At 42.9% G+C, this 26,764-nt stretch overlaps 3 protein-coding genes across 6 annotated transcripts; 1 reads left to right on the top strand and 2 right to left on the bottom strand.

Moving 5' to 3' along the window:
- Positions 1 to 6,234: 6,234 nt before the first annotated feature.
- On the bottom strand, positions 6,235 to 11,883 carry tra2a (transformer 2 alpha homolog). 2 transcript variants are annotated; one of them, XM_076149930.1, is made up of 9 exons: positions 11,715 to 11,883; positions 10,283 to 10,416; positions 10,020 to 10,185; positions 9,820 to 9,867; positions 8,855 to 9,043; positions 7,630 to 7,745; positions 7,243 to 7,401; positions 7,078 to 7,148; positions 6,235 to 6,947 (listed from the first exon to the last, which is right to left on the bottom strand). In XM_076149930.1, exons 1-9 carry the CDS (start codon positions 11,748 to 11,750, stop codon positions 6,937 to 6,939), a joined length of 930 nt encoding a protein of 309 aa, XP_076006045.1. In that variant the 5' UTR covers positions 11,751 to 11,883; the 3' UTR covers positions 6,235 to 6,936. The 2 variants fall into 2 exon arrangements, with proteins under 2 accessions (XP_076006045.1, XP_076006044.1); XM_076149929.1 differs by having other exon boundaries at positions 9,814 to 9,867.
- Positions 11,884 to 13,176: 1,293 nt separating this feature from the next.
- Positions 13,177 to 17,879, bottom strand: ccdc126 (coiled-coil domain containing 126). 3 transcript variants are annotated; one of them, XM_076150010.1, is made up of 5 exons: positions 17,580 to 17,879; positions 16,984 to 17,042; positions 15,213 to 15,429; positions 14,113 to 14,511; positions 13,177 to 14,011 (listed from the first exon to the last, which is right to left on the bottom strand). In XM_076150010.1, the coding sequence occupies exons 4-5, from the start codon at positions 14,348 to 14,350 to the stop codon at positions 13,761 to 13,763; spliced, it is 489 nt and encodes a 162-aa protein (XP_076006125.1). In that variant the 5' UTR covers positions 14,351 to 14,511; positions 15,213 to 15,429; positions 16,984 to 17,042; positions 17,580 to 17,879; the 3' UTR covers positions 13,177 to 13,760. The 3 variants fall into 3 exon arrangements, with proteins under 3 accessions (XP_076006125.1, XP_076006124.1, XP_076006126.1); XM_076150009.1 differs by lacking the exon at positions 16,984 to 17,042; XM_076150011.1 differs by lacking the exons at positions 15,213 to 15,429; positions 16,984 to 17,042.
- Positions 17,880 to 18,619: 740 nt separating this feature from the next.
- Positions 18,620 to 21,311, top strand: fam221a (family with sequence similarity 221 member A). The gene is made up of 7 exons (XM_076150021.1): positions 18,620 to 18,681; positions 18,869 to 19,034; positions 19,141 to 19,314; positions 19,420 to 19,610; positions 19,693 to 19,766; positions 19,876 to 20,008; positions 21,100 to 21,311. Exons 2-7 carry the CDS (start codon positions 18,970 to 18,972, stop codon positions 21,141 to 21,143), a joined length of 681 nt encoding a protein of 226 aa, XP_076006136.1. The 5' UTR covers positions 18,620 to 18,681; positions 18,869 to 18,969; the 3' UTR covers positions 21,144 to 21,311.
- Positions 21,312 to 26,764: the final 5,453 nt, after the last annotated feature.

Consider the following 26,764-nt stretch of genomic DNA (forward strand, 5'->3'; position numbering starts at 1 on the left):
GAATAGTAAAGCGGCAGTGCGCGTACACACTCACACTCACACACACGCACATGCACACGCACGTACGCACGCCCATAACAGGGAGACGCTGATCTTGCGGGGGCTTGTGCGCACGGCGGTGCTAAGTGCGCTGTGGAAGGGGGTGGGGTCATTCATAAAGCATATTTCACTATATTGTTAAATTGCGTACTTATGGGCGCGTTCGGGGTTGAGGATTGTGGAGCGGGGAGGAGGGCCCTGTGTCCTTCACGGGGCCCTCCGTCAATATGGGAATGACACGTACTACTATCCAAATGACGGCATCCATCTTCTCCAACTAGGCTGGAGCCACAATTCAAAGTCCACCCGCACGCCGGTCCATCCCACGACCACACCAAACGATCCTAAAGGGGCTTTGGGCGAGAGGAGTGCATCTTGTTTGGGGTTTATATTTATGTATCCCAACGTCCAGGCCGAGGCTTGGCAGAGTGAGGAAGTGTTCGCCATGTGGGCCATGTGAATGCACATGGCGAGCCTTCTCTCTCCTATACCCCGGCATGGACGTGGACGTAGTGAGAGAGGGAGGGGTTTCCTACGCAAAAGTGCCCCTAGTGTCGTATAGAACGCACAGCAAAATTGAGTCACGTGTGGAATTACATGTCTAAAATATTACACAACTGTCTAGAAAGACCTTTTGCAAAACACAGTCAGAGGCCAATAGCTTAGCACTGAGGATCACTGCGTTTACAGGCTTAATGTGCATTTAACCCATATAGACCTGTTGACTGGATGCAGCTTGATGATTGCTGACCAGAATTTGACCCATTTTTTATATTAGGTGCCCATATACTAAAAACACATCTATCAATCAATTAATCAAAGGTCCATCTATCTATCTATGATGTAGACATTTTATTTCTGCTCAATGCACAGCTGACAGTAACCTCATACATATTTATAAAATTTTTGTATAAATTAAAAGGAAAAGTTACATGAACTGTGACCTTTACCCACACACTAACCTATAACATAGTCAAAAAGGCAATTGTGTACTCGTTTGACATTCTGCTGAGATTGTTTTTTTTACTTATAGGCCTAATTTCATGCATATTGTAATCTTTACCTGTTGACAGGATAAAGGTCCATACACTGTTCATCTGTTAACTGTTGAACTCTTTTGAGTTTTTCCAACACAAAGGTCTTAAATGTAAAATTATAATCAAAAGTTTGGCTGCAACCGTTACATTTTTTTTATGTTGATCAATAAACTTGCATCTATCTATCTATATTTAGGCTACAGAAAATCAGTTTCATTCATTCATTCTGCATCACATGTGTGTAAACATGAAGACAGAATATGACTTAATAATTCAATATTTTCAATGTCTTTCCATTGTAACGTACACATTCTGTCTGTGTCAATGTCATGAGTGTAAGTTCTTGAAAAACTGAAGTACAAGGATTTGTTTCACACAAAAAGTGCTGGAGACGTGAGTGAGTGTGTGTAGGTTCGCTTCGATCTTAAATATAAGTTAATGTAAAGTCATAGGTGTGTATGTTAAGGCTACACAGGCAAACTGGCTTTTATAGGCCCTTCAGCCACAGATTCACACTGGAGCCGTGCCTCCCTCGGTGGGCGTGGCTTCTCACAGCCGAGCAGACACACCAGCGCCTCTGATTGGACGAGACGGCGGTCCAATCAGAGGGCCCCGTACGCGTTCCGTACTACTCATGCTGGCTCGGCCTCAACGCGCTCGTTCATTGGTCCTTCGGAGCAACTATTCTATATGAATCAGCGCGCCAATCATGCAGCTTCTCGCCGTGTTTCCTCTCTTTCAGCCTTTTGTCGCAAGACGTGAAGATGCGTGGAAATGTGACCTAAAGCCTAAACGCGCGGGGTTTCCCCACAAACACTCCGATCACGAGCGCAGGATGTTTAGCATGACGTTATCTTAAAGGAAATCTAGGATAAATAAGGCCAAACCAATCGAAAATAAACTCAAACACATATTATTTCCTATTAATATCTACATTCTTTTTCATGGTTTAACTCCTGGAAAGTTTCTTGATTAGTTCCTTTCCTGTGGTTGATCCGTATATTATATTATAAGTGTATGGATCTGTACAATAAGGAATCTGTTGAGCGCTAGTGTGTTACCTTGGCCCAGTTATGCTCGTACAATTTTCTCTATAACCTAGTTAATGTTACTTAAGCGGTTTTCACTGTAAATGGAGCAAAGACATGCAGATCTATGGTTTCGATCTATTATAACTGATTGATAATGATGGATGTGTGATGAATCAATGCAGGGAGTGAATATATATGGAAGCAGGGGTGAGGAGTGTGTTTAGAAGAACGGATGCATGGATGTAGCCTGTGTGTGTGTGTGTGTGTGTGTGTGTGTGTGTGTGAGTGAGTGTGTCCAGGAGGAGTGAATGTATCGCTGAGGAATGTACAGAAAGTCTCCCCGCCCCCAGTTCCAGGAGTCCTCGCTATGAACTAATTCCATAGGGGGCAAACTGACCTAAAGTTCCAGACCAGACTGCATCCTATATGGGGAGATTTCTGCGGTTAATACTAATGTCTGCCAGAGTCGAAGTAGATAATCAGTCTGGGATATTTTTAGATTTATAAGATGGAGAAAAGGGAGATGATTTAGTTTAAACTCAGCCTATATAAAGAAAGTCAAACTTGGTGCAGTTGGCCTCAATCCAAACTATAGATAATCTGCGTTTGGGGACTAAAGGGTGTTTCCCCCTCATTTAAACTGAAAATCCAGGATTCTGAGCTCCGGTGAGATCTCTTTATTATTATTTTTAATCTATCTCCAGGCGATTCTTTTGTGTTGTTTTCTTAGCGTTTAACCCGTTAATACACTGACCGCTCGGACACAGTCTGGGGAGCATAACAACGTGTGTGAGTGTGTGTGTGTGTGTGTGTGTGAACGCCATGTTGAGGAACATGTTGAGCATTTGTAGCTACACTGACATGATGGAATCAAGGCACTTAGCGACGTATATGCAACTTTATTCCTTTGCACACACACACTTACTACTCACACTTACCGATTTCAATATATATCCAATACAAATGTAAAGGTTTTAGGCTCTAATTCTTCCTATATGATGACACCCTGCATCTCATTAGAAAATGGCGGTGTGTGCCCATTCAAACAGAGCAGGGGCAGATTTCTTCTCAGTGGTAAACAATGAGTTAACCGTAACTGCACTACACTGAAATAACAAATAAGCATCAGCTGATATCGGTGTTATTTTTTAAAGGGAATTATTCTCGCTGAAAATGTATAGATTTTAATAGTTTCTGCTGCTTTTAAAACCCCAACGCAAATGTGTGTAATTGGTAGGAAAATGTAAACTGTGCGGGTCAGGAGCAGTGTTCAAATGTTTATACTTTTAAAGGAAAGAATTTGCATCTTATTTGGTTAGAATATCGCCCCAAACCTATGAATGTCTGATATAAACATCAACCGCCATACATTGTTCTGTATCACAATTATAGTGAAATATTTCTTGCATTTTAATAAATGACAAAGTTGTGTACATGTGCTATACACATACTGCAAAGTATTTAAAATTAATCTAATTTTAATTTATTTTAGTTTATAATTTCTGTAATATATTTTTTTGATATGAACACGTGTTGATTTTTCGTAGCTATGTGTGTGTGTGTGTATTTGTTGAGTTTTAGTTCAGATTTACACCATAATTATTGTAGTATAATTCCTAATAAAAGGGTCCATTTTAGACACAATCACACAAATAGTTGCCCTTTTTCTTGCACATGTTGTTTCTCTTATTCCTAAACTATCTGCTGCTGTTTCCTGCTGCCAACTACTTGATTCATTGGCCTCAGTGTGTTATGTTTCTAAACAGCTATCAAAGTAATCATTTAACCTCTGTCGTTTACAAACAGGAAAGACTGGTTTAGCTGAGTGTTCAAATTCTTATTTCACTCAACATCACATTTAGTTGGGAATGAAATGAATGATTGACTCTTAAATGAAATATAGGTTGTGTGTTTTCTTGCTGGTGCTTGTTTCAGTGATTTTGTTTCTAAATACATCAGTTTCCTTCTTTCCTTATGTGATATGACTATTTGAATTTATTTTGCTCTTTATTTAGCATTATTGACCTTTTGAGTGTTGTATTTAACTTTTACAGCTGTCTGTTGCCTTTTTTGAGATTTACTATAGGTTTCAAAAAGTTTTTACATCGAGTAAGTAACATTTCACTGTGTTGAAACAATAAACCTAAATCTATCAAATATAAATTAAAAAGACACTTCTGGCTTCTTAAAGCACTGAAATACCATTTCTCTCTACATTTAATATATATGCAAGTCCTTCGACACTAAGAATGTCTTTTTCAGGTTGAAGTTAAGTAGGACCCATACATGTAGGTAAATAAAGTCAAAAGATAAACAGGTTATGCCAAATTTAACTTGTACCAAATTATAAAGAACTATCACTGATGTAGAGGATTGAGCTTGAGCTGAATAGCAAAGAGTTGTTATTCCAAAGTGAACAAACCAGTGTTATGGATGTTTAACATACACATTAACCATTCATCCTGTCTAAAACATATATAGTAGTATTTCAGCATGCATGCAAGAGCACCCAGTGTCATCTAACCTTCACATATCGTCCAAGTGGCTTTGGTCTGTTTGCCTTCACAGATATCTGACGATCAATGATGTCACAGGTTGTGGCCAGAGCACCTTGAGTGCATTTGCTCCTTTTTAATGGACCTCCAAACCTCTAGAAAAACTGGGTCAAAGAATTTAAGTTATGAACGATCACAATGCGCTCCATATGTAAGGATTTCACCCATGAGTCATCCCATTTTTTTGTGAATGTTTTCGTCTTTTGTGAAGCTGAAACTGTGGCCGGATCCTTCCAGGAACATCACTCACTGCACTCCACATGCTGTCCCTCCTACTGTGGGCTAGGATGTCTTCCAATGAATCATCAATAACAGGAAATCAACTACCACTTACTGTATGTTTGATTAGTGAGCAATACCAGCAGTCAGATGGATGTAAGAGGATTTTCATCGATGATTTATGGTTCAATCAATCACCTTACGTTAAGTACATAATTGACTTGAGTCCTCTATGTGTCCCTCAATTTGTGCCCTTGTTTCCCAGTTAAACAGTATGAAACCACCAAGAGGACATAATGTTTCTTTATTTTAGTGCCCAATCTTTTATTTATCATGATTGAGGTTTATTTGGTGTAATCACAAGGGGCGAATGGGCATAAAATGTCCCTAACTGTTCACCACGTGACTGCTGAATTTTTATTGGGAAAGAACTCAACACTTCTGACCTTTGCATCCTGCCAGCTAGTGATTACCTTGGAACCTTAAGAATTATCTTTGTGTTAGTGTGAATGAACGCATAACTCCGAGGGGCCCAGGGGTGATGTCAGCAGTGATCATTAACCCCCGTTTGAATGAAGCACCTCATGTTTTAGGGTGAAGGTCTGCAGATAAAAGAAGCCTGCGCTCCTTCAGGTTTACTTTTCCGATTAGCCACTCAAGTTCTCCGAGTGTGTTTTTGTCGCCAATCAATCCAGTATCTGAACCCCCGTCAAGATGGGCTAGAAACCCAGGCTAAGTAGCCTGATTGAATCCGGAAAGTTCTACTTATACAGGATCATGTGAGGCTGGTAGCTGGGCCTTATGTGTAAATATATCACAGCAGTATTTACTTTGGGAAAAGAAAATGTTCCTGTGTGATTGCTAAGTGGGGTATATCACAGTGACATGGTAATGAAAAGTTATTTTAATATCCGCCATGGAAATTAATTGTGACAAAGGCACAAGCTGGTGTGTTTGAACTGTTATGATGTGTTGAGGATTGTACAATTACCCAAAGCCATTAAATGTAGTTTGGTTCCCTAATTTGTGACTATTGCATCCAGTGTCATAAATCACACAATAAAAACCGGTTATGCTCCAGTCTTTCTTGGTGCGTTTTCATCAGTAAGGCCTGAATGAGAGAGAGTTGGATTTATGGAGTGTCAGCTGTGGTTCCAGCGTGGCTCCAGACCAACTACTTTTACATTTGTACGAACATGAACTTATCATGCAAAGGCTTGGCACTGGGGTTGTTCTGTGAAAGCCTCACAGCCTGTTTTCCCACCTCACCCACTCTCTCTCCGTTACTCCCACCTATACGGACAGTCCAACTTCAATTTCATGCACTTTAAAAGTCAGAAATCACCTCACAAATTGGATCAATTTTCATATATTTGCATTTCTATACAAAGGAACATCAATAAGAATCAGAAAACATGAACAGGAAACATCTCTGGATGAAGTTGAGATATCGATTCAACCCCTTTCCTATCCCCAACTAGAAAAAAAGGGACTGAGGACATGAGCAGAGACCCAGCCTCTGATCATCTTATGGCCATTTTACCTGGTACTTACCATGAAACACTAGAGTTTGTAAGACAAAAGATTAGCCAAAGTTTCAACCAGTGCACACCCGTACACACACACACACACCTGCCAGGTCACCATCCGGAGTGTTCACCAAGTTATGTCGTTTAAGTGTAAAAACCAATTCAAAAACCAGTTCATTCTTCCCGGTCATGTAAAGAACCATAAGCACACAATTCCGTTGTAAATACTACACATTAACCCACTTAATGAAACGGAGGAATAAAGGATGTAGGCAATGAAGAGGGAAGGACGAGTGCAGGTCAGAGAAGAAGAGTTCCTGCATCCTTGGCTCACTCAACACAGATGCATTAAAATGTCTAAAAACCAAAGACACCCTACTCATGTAAACAAAAACCATCTCAAACGTGTCGGCGTGCGGACTGTTGGTACAAACTTCCTAGCTTTAAAATCTTTCCATCAGTAAAATGCTTGATGAATCCTACACCGGCAATGAAGGGAGGGAAGCCGAACGTCGAAAGAAGCGACTTAGTACCGTCCTGCGGAAAAAAGATCATATGGGATTCATATTAGTATACAAGTACAACTTTACACAATGCCAGCTGATTCAACATCCTGGAACGTTAACAGGAATGTAGTGAAGCAGGCGTCGGTCCCGTTTACACTTACGTGGGCTGTAAGAGCGGGATCGCGAGCGGGACCGGTATCGACTGTAGTAGGGTGACGGGGAGCGCCTGCGACTACAGAGGCAGAGAAAATGAGACCCCAATGGGATCACAAATGTTGTCGAAATGCAGCTTAACGGTGACATTGCAATGGAAGCCGATAACTCACCTATACCTGTAGTCATACTCGTCGTAACCTCTGTCGTAGCGGTCGTAGCCGCGGTCGTAGTTTTGGTCTCTCCCCCTCCTGCTGCTGCTGCCGCTGCCGCCACTGCTGCCCCCGCCGCCGCCACCACCACCGCCGCCGCCACCACCGCCGCCGCCATTACTAGTGAGATAAGACAACTTCAAGTCATGACTCTGTGACTTCCATCTTTTAAGAAACAGCACCCACGTCAGATCAGATCTAACTTAAGAACAAGGATGAGTCAGATCAGACCTCAGCATGGTGCAACTCCTGACTCCTCAAACGCTAAAGAACGTGCTCTGAATGTCTTAGAAGAATTATAAAGAAAGGGAGCTCAGATGGAAGAACTTGACATGAAGTTGCTCTCACTGAGTTGGTCGGCCCATGTAGATTCCTGGTGTGGGGGTGTGGGGACGCTTGGTAATGGAATAATCCACCCTGATGCGCCTCCCGTCGAGCTCCATGCCGTTGGCTCGCTCCATGGCCTGGGGAACACAGGAGGGAGGGAAACACAAAGCTCTTATCAACATCTTTCATGCTCTTTTGCTGAGCTGATTCAACTCACAAAGGCCAGCCGACGTTACAGAGGGTGAGTGACCCCCTCGCTGGGGGACGGATGATGTGCAAGAGCAGGAATTTATGGCAATGCAGACACCTAGTGGTCAGTTCAGGTAATCACACGTGTGCAGAAATGACACGGAGTCTGTGCTTCATACACAGACATGCAAACAACTCAAACTTTGAAGGGCGTTTTCACACGTGGGTGGAAATCTTTGGGATTCTGCTTGATCATGAGGTCACAACATGATGCATCACAAAACCTTAATTCACTTCAATCACACTTAATTCAAAGAATGTTGTTTTACCCTTCATTGAATATAACCATGGAACTCAAGTACACATTATTAGCATTAGTGGAGAACACATATTTAATAGTTTGTTAAGGACTAAGCTTTAAGGAGTTTTGATTTTGTTTGATTAAATAGTTTTGATTGATACAAAATTTTTAAATTGATGCATCTCAATGGCTTTCAATGCCCCTGGAGACACGCAGCCAAGCTTCCAACACACCAGCAGGACAGAAGGTCTGGAGGGAAAACGCACTGGACTAATACGTTTATGAGGAACAACACAGGCGGAAATCAGATTTATTACTAAATCTGGCAATCGTGTTGTGTGGTTACAGCACGGTTGCCAGATAAATAAGCAAAAAAAATTTAATGACGCAATCCGACACAACAATCCTCGAATGAATTCTACCATTGTGTTTTATTCTTACAGTCTATCATGACACGGTGTCAGGAAGGTCCCACCTCAATTCCAGTCATGTATGACACTGTATGCTGCAGCACAGGTGTTCTGTTGGACTGCATCATATCAAGGAGCGTTTCTAAGGTTTTGTTCTGTCTGTGCATGTTGATGCAGAGGGCTAACACCAAAACAAAAAATGTCAAAGGGCAGAAGGATCTACAGTCATGCTGGTTGTGTTTCACACTTGAAACGTACCATAAGTACCATTAACTACTAACTATCACAAAACAGAAAACAAGCTCACAAACCATCTGACCAACAAATAAAACCACAGTTACCATACCTCTTTAGAATCCTCCAGCCTCTCAAAGTAAACAAAGGCAAAGCCGCGGGAGCGCCCGGTGCGCTGGTCGTACACCACGTTGACTCCAGCCAGAGGGCCGTAATGTGAAAACACCTCCCTCAGGTCACGCTCGGTGGTGTACAGGCTCAGGCCAAACACGCCCAGACATGTGCTTGGGTCTGGGTTAGCCTAGAGGGGTCAACAGAGAGGGTCAGAGATGATGGGGTGGCTTCATTAATCTGCCAGCCTTGATTTATTCTGCAAACCATCACACATGCTCCTTCACGTACACACCAGCAGCAGCAGTGATGGTCGTTCCAAACCTCAGGCTTGGAAAACAACACTGCACTGGGAAAACAGCTTCCACAACTTTATGTGTCGCTGCTACGACTTCCTCACTGGCTACTTTAAAAGAGGATTTAGAGGCAACCTGGACACCTGCCCTCATGTTATGACTTTTGGCCTGACAAATGCAATAAACGACAAAACTATAAAACCCTAAGCATCTCTGCACATGCTAACAACAGGGGGCCAGAACCTTTTACCAAAGCATTTCCTGTTGTGCCATTCCAACAGTAAAACACCCAGCGGGTAAATTATTGACACCTTTAATAACCCCTTAAATAAACATCCCCTTACCGCAGAGAAGTTACCCCTCAATTCCTGTCTTGTTACGTGAGCCTCTTAATGTGGTAATTTTACATTTGTGGTCAAACATTGTGCAGTGGGGAAACATAAGGTCTGTTAGTTTTGTGGTACCAAGTGAGGGACCATGCAAATTGCAACGCTGCGGTCATGTAAAACACGCCAACAACTTTCCAAACACCTCAGACCGATTGTCACTTGTTTTTTTGTATCTGTGTTGTCATTGCTCTCGTTCAGCACCACACTACAATCACACACTTTGAACTGAACACAAACATTGTATCACTGGTGTATGTCAGAAGACCCAAACGTACCCTGACCTCATCATGTGCACCGTGACTGCCTGCTTCTTTTTTTAAATCATCACTCTGTTGATAGAATGAAAGGAGACGGTTAAGCATCGTGTTTATAAACTGTGAGGTCAAAGGATCACAATTAATACATACAGTTTGTGGTTGCTGGGCATGTATACATTTGTAAAGATATCATACGTCCTGTCCTCAGATCTCAACACACTCACCCTGCTGCCGGTGTGACGGCGGCGGCTGGACATAGGGGAGGTGCTTTGGCTCCTCCTCCGCTGGTATTCTCCGCTGTAGGAACGGGAGCGGGACCTCCTCTGATGGGAATACGACTGAGAACATGAACGGCTTTGGCGACGGTTTGAGTCTCGCCTGGAATGAGACCTGTAGCGGAGGATGAGGAGGGACAGAGGATGAATGATGAGAGCTAATGACAAGATGTTAATATCACCGAACGTCACTAAAAATGAGGCAAACATACCTGGATTTCGAACGAGAGTGTGATCTGGACTCGGAGCGTTTGGATGTCCGGGATGGACTCGGGGAGCCAGACCTGCTCTCTGGCTTGACCCGTGCTGGACTCCTGCGATCCGATTTAGATGAGGAGCGAGATTCCTATTTTCACAGCAGCAGCACATTAACAACACTCTCATGGAGACAAATGTATATTTCTTTACACAGAACACTATCACACTGACCACAGTAGCATTTCGTACACATATATACATCTAATGTACTGTGGAAAAAAGGGTTAGAACTCTTAACATTTCAATTATAAGTCTTTTGGTTTACAATGTGACATTATGAAGAATATCTAAGAATGTACAGCACAGGCCTATTCCCATGTCCACCTGCATTATCAGAGGAAACTATAACATGCATTTCATCAAGTTACACAAAGGGAGCATGAAAAAAGACATATGTAACAAACAGGTCATTTACTTAACCTAGGGACACATTCATTCTTCCAGATTGGTTACACGCTACTCTCTTCTCTCAGGATTCCTATCCTTCTTCATTCTTCTTTTTTCAGTTTTCACATTTTCTGAATCCAGGTCTGTTTTTCCTCTCTTCACCCAAATTGAAACCAGTTTCATTTTAGCCATTAAAACTGCATGTTCTTTTCGTCACATTTCCTCCCTTTCCACTTCTATGTTCTGCTCTGTAAACGTTTTCATTAGCCTTCTTTTATCTTGAATATTTTCTTCATCATTCTTGGATAAAACTCTTCATATCCTTCACGATCAATAACCTTAATGAAAAAAGAACATTCAATGAAATTAAGGTCATTGGTTTATATAATGGGAAATATCTTTAATAGGAAAAAAATCTAAAAAATAAAAGAAACAACAACAGTGAATGCATCACAATTATAGTATTGCTAATTTAAGATATAACGGGTCAGGTGTTAATAAATTACACAAGATTTACATTGCAAAAGCACAGCGGGAAAACAGGGAAGGAAGAGTGGCTCAAGACCTAAAGCTAACGAAAGTATAACATAATAACGGCTACAGATTAAATTACGACATTTTAAGAGCTGTGTAGTGCGGAAACAACACAACTCAGACATGTCGAGGTGCGAGGTTCACGTTCCTCCTCTGCCCCTGCTTACTGTCAGGTCAACGGCAGCTAGCTAGCTAACGTGAGAGGAAACCGACGGAAAATAATATAGCATAAATATCAATTTATATGAGTATTTATCATTTGTTATGTAAGGAAGGGGGCAAACGAGGGACGGTGTACAATATTACCCCACATTAATGTAACTGTAAGCTCCATTATTATCTAATTAATTAGCTTAAAGTTACATGTGTGGTGAATTATCATATTAATTCCCTAATCGACAGCCACACAGAGGACAAGAAAAAGGGGGGTGGATATATCAGCCAGCGTTACGTGAAAATACTTACCCGGGCTCTAAAGTTTCCATCCTCGGTGTCGCTCATTGTTCGGTTTTAAAATTTAACCGAGAATAAAGACAAATACAAACAGCGCGCTGGGGGGTTTCCAGTGCTTACGAGCAGCCGGTTAGAGCTAAAAGATGGCGCGTTGTGGCGAGGGGGCGGGGTTTGTTTACGGACTGCGGCGTGTGACGTCAAGCGAAAAGTCTGAGCGCTCGAGCGCGTGAGCGAGAACGCGGCAGCGTTTCCGCCTCTCGTCATCCGGGTAGGCGGCAGCGGCACAATGTGGGCGGCGCCTCCGAGAGCGGTAGAGAGACACGCAGAGAGAGTGAGAGAGAGCGAGTGCACACACACACACACACACACTCAACAAACACATTCAAGGCAACTGAGTGAAAATAGAATTGGAATAAAACATATATTTGGCTTCTCCGCCATTCTCTCTTTCGTGCCTTAATGATATCACGTAGATTATAATCTCCATAATTTACTCTCTATAATCCATTTTATAGATGTGACGTGTAGCTAATGTGCAGTTATGCTCGGTTTAGAACTTTCCTATTTTAGGAATTAATAAAACGTGATATTGTTCTTGTCATTTAGTTTGGTGGAGGTTTCAACGTGAATGCCTTCCAAGAATCTGAGATGACAAATTCCTCCCGATTCTAATTTGGTCCTTCCCATAAATGTATTTCTTAGAATGAGCAAAACACGCATAACAATGCCCCCTAGCGGTCACCAATGCCCGGTTTGGGACTTCCAGCACATGTATGCAGTATATTTCTGCGGCACAGCTGAGATCTCTTGAATGACACTGATACAATTTTCACCACCTTTAATTGACAGTGGGGGGGGGGGGGGGGGGGGGGGGATAAAGAAAACAATGTGAAAAGGGATCAATGTTTTGTGTTTGTATCTAAAGTTACCTCTCCTTTTCTGTCTTAACAGCATGTAAATCGAAGGACGTGGACGATTGTGACTGCTAAATGTTTTGTCACTCAGATTAATCACAAAATGTATTGCTGGTAGTATTGCCCATCGACTCACTAGTGTACGTCACATTAAGAAGCATTGATCAGCAAACAGATTCATCAGTATTCTACCAGGGTTTCTCAGTGTCCTGTCTATTCCCAGGCACCTACAGAGAATTGCCACGCCCCCCTCACCCTGCCGCTAAATTTTAGAGTCTAAAATAACCTTAATGTCAAAGTTGAGAACTATTTTTAGAAAATCCCTATAGAGTCACAGTGCAACATGATCCCTGAACATGTGTAAAGCAGTAAGTTGGTCATCTTAACAGCACTTACAGGGCTAAACACCGACCACAGAGAACATTCAATCATCCCACTGATCGTCTGACAAAAAGCATAAGAAATAAAACATGGGATTGCAAATTAGCACAGCAGATACACGCTAAAATCCGCGTATACAGTGGCAAGTCTTCATGATCCTTCGTCAGCGACAGTAAATATACATTGATACAGCTTTCAGAGTGCAAATAACATTCTTTGGATGATCTTTCGGGTGGATATTACATTATTACCCTTAAATTCTTTGCATGTGTTAACTAAAATAGGAATCTTCATTATTGACAGAGTGGGCCAGAGGCATTGTGAAGTGCAGTGATTCTTACTACTTGATGCATATTACAGACTGAAGCGTTTTGATATGTTAAAGCAGAACGGTGTAGACTTTCAAAGCCATTTCCACCAAAGTTCCGAGAGTTGTTGGCATTTGCTTTAACAGTCAAAAGCTTAAATGTTGGCAACATTATTTATAAAAAAAAAAAAAATTGCTGAAAGTTAAGTAAAATAAAGTCAGCACTGGAGGAAAAATGTGCTGGTCCTAGTACAAAATAAATAAATATCAGCAGATGAAAGGCTTCAGCATTAAGCAGTCCTTCCTCTTCCCTCTGAGCTGGCAGAGCATCTCCATTTTAGATTAGTGGATGTCCACACTTCAACGTATTGCTTTTCATTAGTCCGATAATGTTAAATCAGCTATAAATGCCGAAAAAAAGTCTGCGTGTTGGAAAATCTATGTATTGAAGCAGAGCTATGCTCCTTGGTGCGGCTGAGGCCTGTTGGGGACGTGCGGGTGAAGCCGTGACGTCCCCACGTGGTTGCCGACCGTCTCCTGCTTGGAGGCTTTGTGCAAAGTCGCAGGGGCAGAGGCCAGGACACTGCCCGCCGTGTGGGACACGTTGGCGGAGGAGGCGTTGACCACCAGCTCGATTTTGCCCTCCAGCTTGATGAGCCGTGTCAGAATGTCGTCGAGCAACACAGCTATGGTCCTCTTCAGATCAGCTGAGAAGAAAGATCGCAAGAGATTAAATCAATTCCTGGGCAGGCAGACAATGTGCAGGAGTGTATCCACATGTATCTGTCAGTCCCGGTTTGAGGCTTACCGTAACCAACCATGGAGGTTCCCTGGGGCCCTCCTGGCATGTTCTGGTTCTCCTCGGTCAGGACTTTGACGTAGCGCCGGCTGAGCTCCAAAATCTGCTCGCGTAGCTCGGCGCTGCTCTCGTGGCGAGGCTTCTGCGCCGTGTAACGCAGCAGCATGAGTCCCCACGCCAGGCCGAATACCAGCAGCAGCGCGCTCAGCTTCTGGGACATGTTCCTCCGCAGAAGCCCGCCCAGCATGGTACTGGGGACGGGCGAGGAGGGGAAGAGAGGGGTGCTTGGACGGGACGGGGCAGAATGAGCCAAAAGTGTCAATTAGGAGAACAGCAGGTAGGACCAGAGGAGGGAAAACTTGAACAGGAGGCGGGTGGGAGGTCAGACCGGGTGGACATGAAGGACATCTGGGATATGGAAATAAAATGATTTGTAGTTAGAGCCAAAGCACCATCTTGTGATTATCTGAAAAACATTGCATCATAATCAGGCTGAAACTGCAATAAGTCGATATCAAACTCTCTTATCTAAGTCTTAGAGCAAGAAGTACAAATGTCAACAATCAACAATAATAAACCTCATCTTCATTAATAACCACACCCTTTCACGTTTCGCAGCTCCATTTGTCAGCTGACAGCAGCGATGAGTCAGTGGCTCCAGGTGTATTTGGTTTGGCAAACAGCACGTCACTGTTTGTAGTTGGAGGCAGGAGCGAAGTGCCGCCTCCCGTACGAAAACGCTCTTTGATGATGAGGCCGTTGCATGTATGTGCGGGTGTTTCTGTGGCAAAGCTCACAACCGGAGGGAATTTCATGTTTTCCACCATTTCGGGGAATCTTCCTCATGAACTATAAATGGCGTATGACTGATACACGGAGAATGGAAGACATTTTGTAGTTATTTTAAAAAACTCCAAGCATCCAGGCAGAATTCAATTCATCGCCATGTTTTCCTATATTCTTTCATATTGCGCTTTCAACTCAAATTTGGTTAAGGATTTACCGCACAGCGTTAAACATTTCCTTTAGTTAAATTGTTTTGATTGCAGTAAGGAAACGGTCTCCTCTGATGGATAGTGCTTTAGCCCTTCAGGAGCCAGTGTGCTTACCCATACAGCGGAGGAACAGTGTCTCCAGACAGCAGCAGCAGCAGCAGACCGTCCGGCAGAAGTGTTTTAGCTCCAGCAGCAGATATGGGTAGCAGTACGTGGATGTAAACAAAAAGACACCTGTCTGGGGTTCTTGGATGACTGGCCAAACTAGGATCACAGATGCAAATAGGGGATGTACGGCATGGACAACAGCTGCACGGACTTTGTTTTCTACCTGAGGTACCACAAGACAAGACAGGAAGAGGAAAGGAGAAATGAAAGAAACAGCCGTTATCCAGGGAGAGATACAACAACCGAGACCTTTAGTCGATTTACATGTCGTATATCAAATGATCTCTGGCTCATCTGTCTTTTAGCTCATTATATTGTGCTTTAAAATAATCTGACACACCACGAATGCCCACCGACTGCTTACAAAGGCGTTCTGTAGTCCCTGTGTGGACATTGTTGCCTTGGAGCCCTGCTGAGCATCACTTTCTCGTCTTATCTTGAATGGCACACAAACAGTATAATGAGGGCACAGACTGTATCTCCCTCGTTATTCCTCTACGAGACAAGATAGTGCCTGCATATCCGGTGGTTTCTCAGCCTCTTTACCTGTTGTTAAAGGCGGAACCTGCTGCTTTAGGGTCACGCCGCAACAATAACAACACACCATTAACCTTTTTACCAGTTGGAACCCGGTGTCATAGAGCCACAGCAGAGGAGGAACAGCAGCAGAGGGGAGTACGGGTCCACCTATATCTGGGTTAGTGGCCTTGACGAATGAGTGTACGAGTGCACGGTGCACATGATCTGCAAATTAGGTGATCATTTCTCAGTTTTCACAAGTCAGTCACTAGCTCTATTCTCTGCAGCCCCTCGTGGGCGTGGGAGGGGCCTTCCTATTGAGGTCGCACAAGGCCTGTTGACTGGGGAGAATAAATTATGAAAAGATAAGTAACAGAATCCTTGCAGTGATAGTTCACAGTTTATCCTCAAACAATAAAATGTCCTTCCTGTGACCCGAGTGTGTGAGCAAACAAAAGGTGTGAGAGAGCGAGAGGGGGGTCAAAGCTGCGTTCAGGAAGCTCCACATCTTCTGCATCGACACCTTCAGGCACTGACGGTCATCCACTCGTTCTGCTTCAGTCATCTTTACTCCATCTGGGCTTTCACACAGCAGCTAAAGCAGCAGCCCACATCTGTATTTGTCATCTCAGAGTGACTTCCATTTAATTTCAAGGGCGCAGTTGCAGTGAGGCATGTCTTAACTTAAGTCTGAGCCGTTCTGAATGTCGGATATTCATCTCAAACAATTAAAAAGGTTTGGTTGTCCTGCGTGCATGTGTGGTTGTTGTTCTTAGGAAAGCCACACCACTCAGACTAAGACTGCACACAATGAGTGTTCCACTTGTGTAGGGAGGTACGCCGAAATAATGTAACCGCTGAGATGATTGGCTGCAGATAAGGCACAGATTGTCTGGAAAAATACTTTAGCCAGGTTACACATTAACCGCAGCTGCCATCACTTGTTATACTCTAGCTGGTGGGGATGAGCTGACATGTAACACAGACACATCAGAAGAGTAACAAGAGACTTAGGAATGGAGGTGACACCGTTTTTGTCAGCATTGATCGCTGAGGGGCGAGCAAAGCACTGGATGGCTGTATAGGTTTACAGATTTTAAGTTCCAAGTTAGAGGAAATGACAAATATCTGGTTGCTTGGAATTGTCTATGCTGGAATTGTATAATCAGCAGCCCAGTACGTCGACTCCTCCACTCACCAAACTTCATGCCTCCCATTCCTCATAGCTGGGCCAGGAAAGTTGCAGCATTTATTTCCCTACAACAACAACAACAACCTTACACTTAACATTATGAAAACCTAAGGAGATCAAACATGACATCATTTCCATGCAGGGGGGCAATTACACATGAAGTGACCCTAAAATTACAACAATCACAGAGAGAAACACCATAATAAAGTTTAGATTTAGCATTAAGAAGGATCGTTTTGGATGTTGTCAGGGGGGCAAATCATGTTGTTCCAGAGCAACTAAAGATGTCAAAACAGGCAACATAACCGACATTGCTGCACTAGAACAACTTGGCAAACTCGTTGACTCACTGTACTTGACACTGCAGTTGCACAAAGCCGCGTTTAGTTGCAACTGAGAGACAAACTGAATGAGCTTGGAGGAGCAGCACACACGGAACATTTCAGATTAGTTTCGACTCTTTGCACAACATGTATCAGCCAACACTTATAAAGGAAATTGCACAAGTGAGGTAGTTTGAACGCAGATGATGTTGAGCTACTTTACTGTCTGACAAGAGCGTCGGAAAATACAGCAAATCCCAAATCAAACGTGTCATTTACCTCAATATGTTGGTTGAGAAGCAGCCGAGCAGGACTAAACAGAAACGGGCGTCAGAGCTCCAGCTGCTGCTACCGCTTGACACTGACTGATGCTTCTTTGGCTCCCCGGGCTGAGGTCTCCGTCGCCGGGGGGGAATGACGACGAGCAGCCCGCTGTCATCCGGAAGTTCGCAGCTCGGCCACGCGAACCCGATTTCATCCGCGTTCCGGTTAATCGACGAGATCCTCAGGGGCGAAATCCAGAGAAGCTCCAAGCTCAGAGCGTGTAACTGTACAGACTGTCATGGTGCCCCTGAACGTCCGCTGACTGCGTCGCTTCTGGTGCATTATGGGAAATGTAGTCGTGATTGCAATCTCTTTATTCAACATTATGCTATCATTTATGTCATTTACGTATTACAATCATTTATTATTATTTGGTGCTTATGCATTAGAAAAATAAATAAAAATAGGTTAAAAAATAAGAAAGAAAACAATCATGCACGCATTTTTAATGATGCTTCATGTTCGATTAAAGTTTTTGTTTATTGTTGTAACAGACAGATATATGTTACTTTTGCCAACCTGAATGTTTGAAAGTATATAGATCATGTGTTGCTTTGGATAAAAGTGTCTTCAGCCAAGTGACTACAAGTAAATGTAACGTTTGAATGTGTGGGGTCACTTCACTTCCTTCTCCGGCGTGCGCCGCGGTATGTCGGCCGGGCGGGGTTGATGTGATCCTTATTCTTAATCTTGTATCTGCTATAAATAAGATAAGATAAGATAAGATGAAAGTTTATTAGCCCGAGGGAAATTACTGAATGAATTTTTGAAGCACACACACTTTGGATCAAGCCTTTTAAAACATTCTTCTGTATGAAGCTATGTGTCTGACTCTCGAACCTGACGAGCTTCTTAAATGTTACAAAGTGATCAGTCACATGTACAGTTAAATTGTGTAGCATTGTTGTTGCAATTCTTTTCCCAACCAGCAGAGGGACAGCTGTGACCGTGTCCATAGCAACGTAAAACAGGTCGTTTGTTTTCAGTTTTGACGGCAACAAAGTTGCCGTCAAAACTGAACCAAAGATGAACAAAGATGAACCAGATTTAACAATATGTAAGTATGACATCAGTGTTGTAACTCTCTTGGTTTGGATGACATCAATGTTTGACTTTTGCTAGCTTGATGACAACACTTGTTTAAGTCAGTAGCTTTGACAGTCTGACATTGTTGGAAGCGGCATAGTTGTTGACCGTTCATTTGACTTTGTAATTTCGTGTTTGCTAATTAAACATTTACAAAGGAACGTTACCTGGTCTGGTGGTGAGAGTGACAGACGATAGCAAGACAAAGTGCCCTCACACAAAGGAAGCCATTTTTGAAGACAGTTTTGTGTCTTTGACAATGGAGAGAATCTCTGTGGGTGAATCAGCTTCAAAAGCAGTGGATGAGTATGTGGAGTATAGAAGGTTTGTGTCAACATTACAATTGATTCCCTTCATGAACTGACATTATATTTCATTCCCTGTGTTTGGTGGTTTGTAGAGACGTTGTTTTTGTTTTTGTCCCTACAAGGATTGTGGGTGATGATGATGGAGGAACGCTATTCACTCCAGAGCAGTATGAAGAGTACAAGAGGAGGATGATCCCTCAGAGAATGGAGAACAGGCTGTATGTCAGCTACGGGGTCCCAGGTGGCATTGACTGCAAGCTGATCGGCCCTGAGACACAATGCTTCTGCACCCATAGGTAGTACATCAGTCCATAATGTAGCAAATCCAGAGCTAGAAAACGTATTCTATTCTATTCTATTCTATTCTATTCTATTCTCATAGATGGCTGGTCATCTTCCAGGTTCAAGCAGCATCAGACTGACTTTGAGGTGGTTCCCTCTGAGCGACCCCTGACCCTCCCATGCCGGGTCAGAGGCTGTCGCTGCTCTGCCTACCTGTACGTTCCCCAAAATGGGACGCAGCCTGTTCGCTGCAGATGTAAACACTTACCTCAGGATCACAGTGAGGCGAGTGGACACTTGTGCCAGAAGTGTAAGTGTGGCGTCCCTAAAGAGCACTGTTTAATACGTCATTATATCTGACATGATTTTCACACTGATGGCTCCTTTGTCAGGCACTTCCTGTTCTGGGTTCCAGAGTCCCTACACCTGTGGCTGTGGCCAGGCTAGCTACTTCCACCAGACTCAGGTGAGCAGTAATGAGTCATCTTGTGTCATAACTCCATACTCCACAGACAGAAATCAGCAGCATTCAGATTTTTTTGTATTGTGATGTCACGTATCTATTTTTCTGTCAGGTTGAGACCAAACAGGAGAGGGAGGCGCGGGCTCGTCCTGTAGGCAGAGACGTCCCTTACGCTGCCATGGGGGGACTCACAGGGTTCACCTCTCTGTTAGATGGCTACGTGGCACAGCAGGCCACGAGCACAGGTGAGAGGGCAACGTGTATCATATCTGAAAACCTGTCATCACAGAGAAGGGTTGATTGATTTAAAATGAGCCTGGCACTTATATGAGCAGGGAACATGTATCAGTAAATCCCAGGGGAGTGTAATTTCAGGTTTGTTGTGTTTTTGGTGATACAGCTTCTGATAGAGGTTGTGGAGTCAGGCTGAGGAAAGTTCCCTTAAGTGGCATGAGAGGGCAGCAAAGAGCAGTGCAGCGTCAGGGCTGAGAGAGCAGAGCAGAACAGAGCACAGCTGTGTACTAACACTGTTTAGTTTGTAGCAAAGGCCACATGTACACTGTGTTATATTTACCATTGAGTAGTTTTCCCCCCTGTAGTCGGTATGAAATTCAAGGTGGTGTGTAGTAAACAAGACCACTATGTCTTTCAAATGTATGCTGCATCTGAGTTCTGGAATTAATCTTTCTTTTGGGAGGATTATTATCATACTTTATTCACATATATTTAGCTATCTATTTTTAAAATGTCATGTCAGTGGATTGAAAGCTGAAAGTGCAAGAAAGCATGTAAAGTTAAGATTTGTAAAACATACAAGGCAACATTGACTTCCTCAGCTTTTAAGAGGTACAGGATACCTGGCACATGAATTTATTATGTGTAAAATGAATCATTATTTATAGATTTATGTGCAGTTAATTATGTATGGGTTAATATGGCGCGCACTGATTAAGCCACAATTTGGTAATTACTGGGCACATTCGGTGATCTTTACACCCAGAATAATAAGATCCATTGTTTTCAAGTATAAATGAATGAATAAATGACACATCTTCTTCTAAACGCAGCCCTGATCACTCTGCTCTGAATTCACATTACTACAAGATAATCTCTCTCTGATTTATTCCAAACCCACTGTAACGTGTAACCTATCAATTCCACACTGACTACCATCCATGTTTTAGTAACTGATTCATAGTAGTTTTTCTAGAAACTTCTATACAAAATCTACTCTGCGTGTGGTTTATTGTTGTCTGGGGACCAAACAATTGAATTGATTGCTTCGTTGTCCTTCCCTCATATCTGATTTCAATCATCTCTGCTGTTTCTTTGTCAGATGAAGACAGAGAAAAGACAAACCAGGCGTCGAGCAAACCCTAAACTGTCCTACAAACAGCAAAATGCACCCAAGAGTTTATGGATCCTCCAATCTTCTGACTGACTAGATATTAACATTTAATTTTTTCTAAAACAAATGATAATAAACCGCTTACAGTGTGGCTTCCGATGATTTCTTAAAGTTCAAGATGAATGATATTTTCACCCTTTTCCCTCTTGTCTTGCGTGTTGTTGACCCTGCGGCATAATCAGCGGAATGAGCAACAGCACTGATTAAATGTGGCTTCACGACTAAACAATCATCTCAGTTTTTATTGATCCAATCAGAGGTTTTGTGTGTGGGGAGCCATCAACAGCATCTCAGCGATGAATCACCACCGAATTACAAGTTTTTGGTAAACATCTGGGACAAAACATGAACAAATCGTGACTAATGGAGCCTGAAATCATTCTGAATACATATTATGGTAATGATGACGGATTTAACATATTCATTAGGGAGACATGCATGGAGAGTCATATTCTGTATTGTAGTACGCAAACCGGAAACCTGTCCACCTGTCCACAACATGAGTTTGTGCATCATAAAATGTGTCACCGACCAATTTCCTATACCTCATTACAACAAAACAAACTTCTAACCCATTTCTTAGCATTGGATGCTAATTTGTGGCCCTTAATTGGTCAGTTTGCACGCTTAATTTGTGTGTGTGATGCATGTTCTGTTGTGCAGGGTACTGTATGCCACCCACTCAGCGTGTCACTAAAATAACACGAGGGCCGCGGTGATGAACGCACATTTTAATTTGCAGATAGATGTACTGCCACCGATTGATTAATCCCATTCCTCACGGCAGATCAGCAGTGATGAGCGCCCGTTTAATCCAGGCAGTGAATACACAACGAAACAGGTCATGTTCGCTACATGGGGAGCCCATTTTATAACGTCTGAACGTCTTATCTGAAAAATGAAAATAACTGGCTGAGGACTCACTCCCACTCAGATGTTCTCATATGAAGACGGCAAGTCGGTGTGAATTAGGATCCATATTCATGTGGCCACAATGGGCGATGCATCTCACGTCATGGGCATCATAATATCATAATGATAACAGCCATAGACGGGCTGTGTCTCCTGTGTGTGTGTGTGTGTGTGTGTGTGTGTGTGTGTGTGTGTGTGTGTGCGCGTGTGTGTGTGTGTATGTGTGTGTGTGAGTGATTATACAGCACATAGCAACACAGAATGGCTGTTCTCTAGAAAAGGACATCGAATGTACACACACTATTGCACTAAACCCTCTTATGTTCATCCTCCAGGCCACATATTGCAAACCTCCACTTACAACACATGCTGTAGTTGTAAATGTTCTACAGGTCGTCTTCACCATTGTCACACCAGTGTCTCTTCACAGGCGGTCTGCTTGACCAGGAAAATATGATTTAAATATTGATCCGGCCCCATATTTTTTAGGAACGCCCAAAATACAAACACTCAGGTTTCAGTTGTGTCATTTTCCTGCTTTCTTACCCATGAAACTTCACTTCACTTCACTTTGTAATGTCTGTGGAGCTGTTTGTGATGGCGGTTGTTCAAGCAGCCGAAGTCTTTTATACAGACATAAAGGAGTTGAGATAGTGTGTGTGAGTGTGTGTGCTTGTGTGGGTTGAACAGGTGGTCTTGGGGGATGGGAGGTACGGCTATGCCTGAGGGTTGGCATGGATGCACCTGGGTCTCCAACCAGGTGCTGGAGGGGAAACCAGACGAAGGGGAGCCTATCTGATGCCTGAGACCTTACATTCAGTGTGTGTGTGTGTGTGTGTGTGTGTGTGTGTGTGTGACGACCATGATGTCAGGTTGTCACATAATACATAGCCCACTATATATATATTCTGGACGTACATCTATGGGTGTGTGTCCCTGCAATCATGGTCGTGATTGAATCTAATCACGTTCATCAGTCGTCCCATGGAAAAGCGTTGTTACCTACTAGAATTGAACGTCCTCTAAACACTTGACCTTAATTCATTGTTTCTCCTGGAGCGATAAACATTTTTCTCACAGGCGACCGGGAGCACAAAGCCCAGCTAATTTAGGCCGTAAAGTACAAACACATTAGTCTGGCACAGTTACATTTTAGGATAATTACCTCACCATAGCAACACGGTTTAGGTTGCAAAAGGTGATTTATTTTGGCCGTGGCACCGTCGAGGGGAATAACTTCCTCCTGGTACCTCATCGCCATGGAAACCACGCCCAACATGAGTGGCAGGTCTGTCACGACAAATAGGGAGGCGAGCAGAGATTAGATTGGCAATTACTGCGCAAGGAAACACTTAATTACCCCGGTGACAGGTACGGTACAAGCACACACTAACTTAAATGGAGATGATGACAACGCTCCCCTAATTTCCCCACAGGCAGAGAGGGGGAAGGTGCTAAAAAATGAAGAGGAGCAGCCAGACGGAACAGAATAAACTGACTTGGAACTGTCTTTGTTTACCTTGGAGTAAGTATTTTTATAAAGTGAAATGAGAGAGACTGGCGAGTTATTCCGCTGAGTGACAGGGGCGTTCAGAAGATCAAAACATGCTTGAATCAGATCAGAATCAGAATCAGAATCAGAATAGATTTTATTGCCAAGTAGGTTGTCACTTATAAGGAATTTGCTTTGGTGTTTGAGATGATACTGTAAATTCATTCATACATTTTTCTATTCCATAATTTCTTGTTTTACAGTATTTGCTTTTACTTTTAATACATTTCCTTTAATAATATAGTCACAGTATAATATGTATAATATATAATGTATAATGATGGTGAGAGCTCAGTATTAAACTTAAATACTATTATTATTATTATTATTACTTAGTCTAAATCCATTTCCAAATCTGCATTTTCTGATTTCAAAGTCCATTTCCTCTTGTTCACTGATCTGATATGTGATTGACTTGAGCAGGACTCTAGTCTCACTGGATTTCTGTAAATGGCCAAACTTTGTTTTTTAAATGTTGTGCTTTGTACTAAACAATTGGCTCATCAAGTCATTTTCAGACAAGTCAGAATTCTACTGTTCCTGTCCTCCCCCTTTATCTCCCAGCATCCTCTCTTGCTTATCAGACCATTTAGCCCATTTTCCGTTCAATCAGAAAATCAAAATAAGAAGAATAAGAAAATCTCCTCCAAACTGAAGCAGGAAACTTTGATGCACTGAATGTCTGTGTCGTCTCTCTTTTGTGATAGAAACATTGGGGAGTTGACAGCGCTGTAATTTGACTGAAGTCGTGCGTGCGTGTAGAATTGGAGAGGAGGACGAAGATGGAGCGGTTTTTCGAACTGGGTTTTGATTCCGCAAGGGGAATTGTTCAGCTGTGTCAAATCAATCACAGGTTTTGACTGACAAGCGTGTTCCTGCACTTACTTACATACAGAGGAACAAAATATCACAAATGCGCAGACGGACGACGAAAATGTACACATAATGACCACAAATACTGCAAACACCCCTTTCTCATGTCCTTGGCTGTCAAATCTGATGGCCGAGGACACAAGAAAACAAATGGAAAAGCTTTCAATCAAAGGTAGAAGATCAAACCAAGACAGACGTGATGAGTGCTGTAGAAGCTCTTTACCGCTACACTTTTCTGCAATAAAACTCTTTGCTATCAAAAAGCCTCTGCAATTTTCCACAGCTCATGTACACACACACACACGCACACACACACACACACACACACACACACACACACACACACACACACACACACATACATTAAGCCCCCAAAAGCCACTGGCTCTAACATCAAACTTTGCAAATGCCTTTAATTTGCAGGATAAGTGTTCAAACGCACTCAGCCGCTGATAAGCAGCCGTGCAGGTGGGAGAATGTTGTCACTTATGAACGCGGTGCAACTCCAGAGAACCGACGCTTTCAGCTGCCCTCTAATGCATCACGTGGACGGTTAAATCATACATTTCCCCTCCATTATCATGCTCCCCTTCAGCGTCTAATATGATGCTAATGTGGTTACCTGGCAGCGGGGGCCACATTGCTCTCCAGGCCTAAAGTATTGCAATTGGCTGGAAAAGAGCCACCAGCAAAGATATTAAAAAGGTCAAACCACAACAATGATGTGATCTGGATGTCTTAATATTTATTCATTCATTCTTAGCAGTACATGTGTGTGATACGTTCATACTGATATACCTCGAGGGCGTGTTAAAGCATTACAGGGGCCTTCCTGAGTTTACATGTTGTTCTAAGACCTGCAGCTCGGGTGAGACGGCAAGTTCAAATAGCCCGATGCATGAATGTGAGTCAGTGCAAACCACAAGGAGAACAACACAGATTTAACTGCTTACAGCCGCAGGGATCAACCTCTACATTGTTGTCTACATATTTCTTGTGTAATGGAGCTCATTGTGTCAGTCAGCATCACATACGAAAACATAATTACCCATAGTAATACATGTGGGACATTGATAGTGATGATTGCCCAGTAGGTCTTTAGGATTTAGAAGACAAAAGAAATGTCAACACTACAACTTAAACTGATATTAAGCTTTAGATATGACGTTCTAACAGCTCAGAGTGGAGACCCTTCCTCTGGGTAAGGACAGTAACTATCCTCCTTCCTATCCCTTCCATTTGCCCAGTCTCATTTATGGGCTTTATCTGTGAACCTGGAAGTCCCCTTTGTAATGAATTGTTTTCTGTTTATGGCAATCATTTATATTTTCGACAATTTTAGACACTTTAGAACTCTTTTGGATTCATCTGGATGGTACATCATTCATACACACGTCAGTCACAACAGCCAATAAAGGTCAAAGGTTACAAAAGGTTGCAACTTTTTTGAGTTTCCGAACATCAGGGCTGGTGGACACTGACCCGCAGGTCACACCTGAGCCCAGCGGGAGGCGTCACAGCTCGGCCTCTACTGTCCCTTCCGATTCTCCAGCTGTCAATCAAAAAACACCTTATATAAAAGTTTGGTGCCGCGACGAGCAGGAGGAACAGATGTGACACAACAACACACACACACACAACCGCACACACACACAGACAGTGGAGAAGCACTGAGAAAATAGCAGTAGACGGCGGTGAATTAAGAGAGAGAGAGAACAGAGAGGATGATTCTTAAAGCAGTGGGGGCTTAATTAGTGTGATAGAAGTACAAATGAGCAAATGACAATAGATATTACACCGGTATCTCACTGAGCTTCTGTTGGAACTGTACTTACTCTGGAGGAACGTTTCTATTCTCAGAGAGGATATGTGGCTTTAAACGGCTGCCGCATGAATGTCCAAAGCAAACAAAGGCACACAGTTTGGGGACATGATGTTTTAAAGCGTGACGGATTAAAACCACACGACTCCTTACGTTCCCTTCGAAGCGACGCAGACAGAGAAGCTGCGATCGACCAGTAATCACCGATTTATCGCAAATTACAGTCAGGTTTGGTAAATACAGCTCCATCATCGCATCCCTGTGCCAGATTTAACACAGAATAACAGACAAAACCGCCAATAAACAGCCGATATTATCTCGATATCCGAACACGAGTCACCTTCGCTTTCAGGCAGCAGCCCACGTTGGAGGCTGCCAATGCTTTATCTGAGTAATAGTAGTGCTTGCTTACCAGATTGTCACCGGGGGACAAT

This window comes from Genypterus blacodes, unplaced genomic scaffold, assembly GCF_046128005.1.
Source record: "Genypterus blacodes isolate CSIRO-AG114 ecotype Tasmania unplaced genomic scaffold, CSIRO-AGI_Gbla_v1 ptg000048l_1, whole genome shotgun sequence".
Classification (NCBI taxonomy): Eukaryota; Metazoa; Chordata; class Actinopteri; order Ophidiiformes; family Ophidiidae; genus Genypterus; species Genypterus blacodes.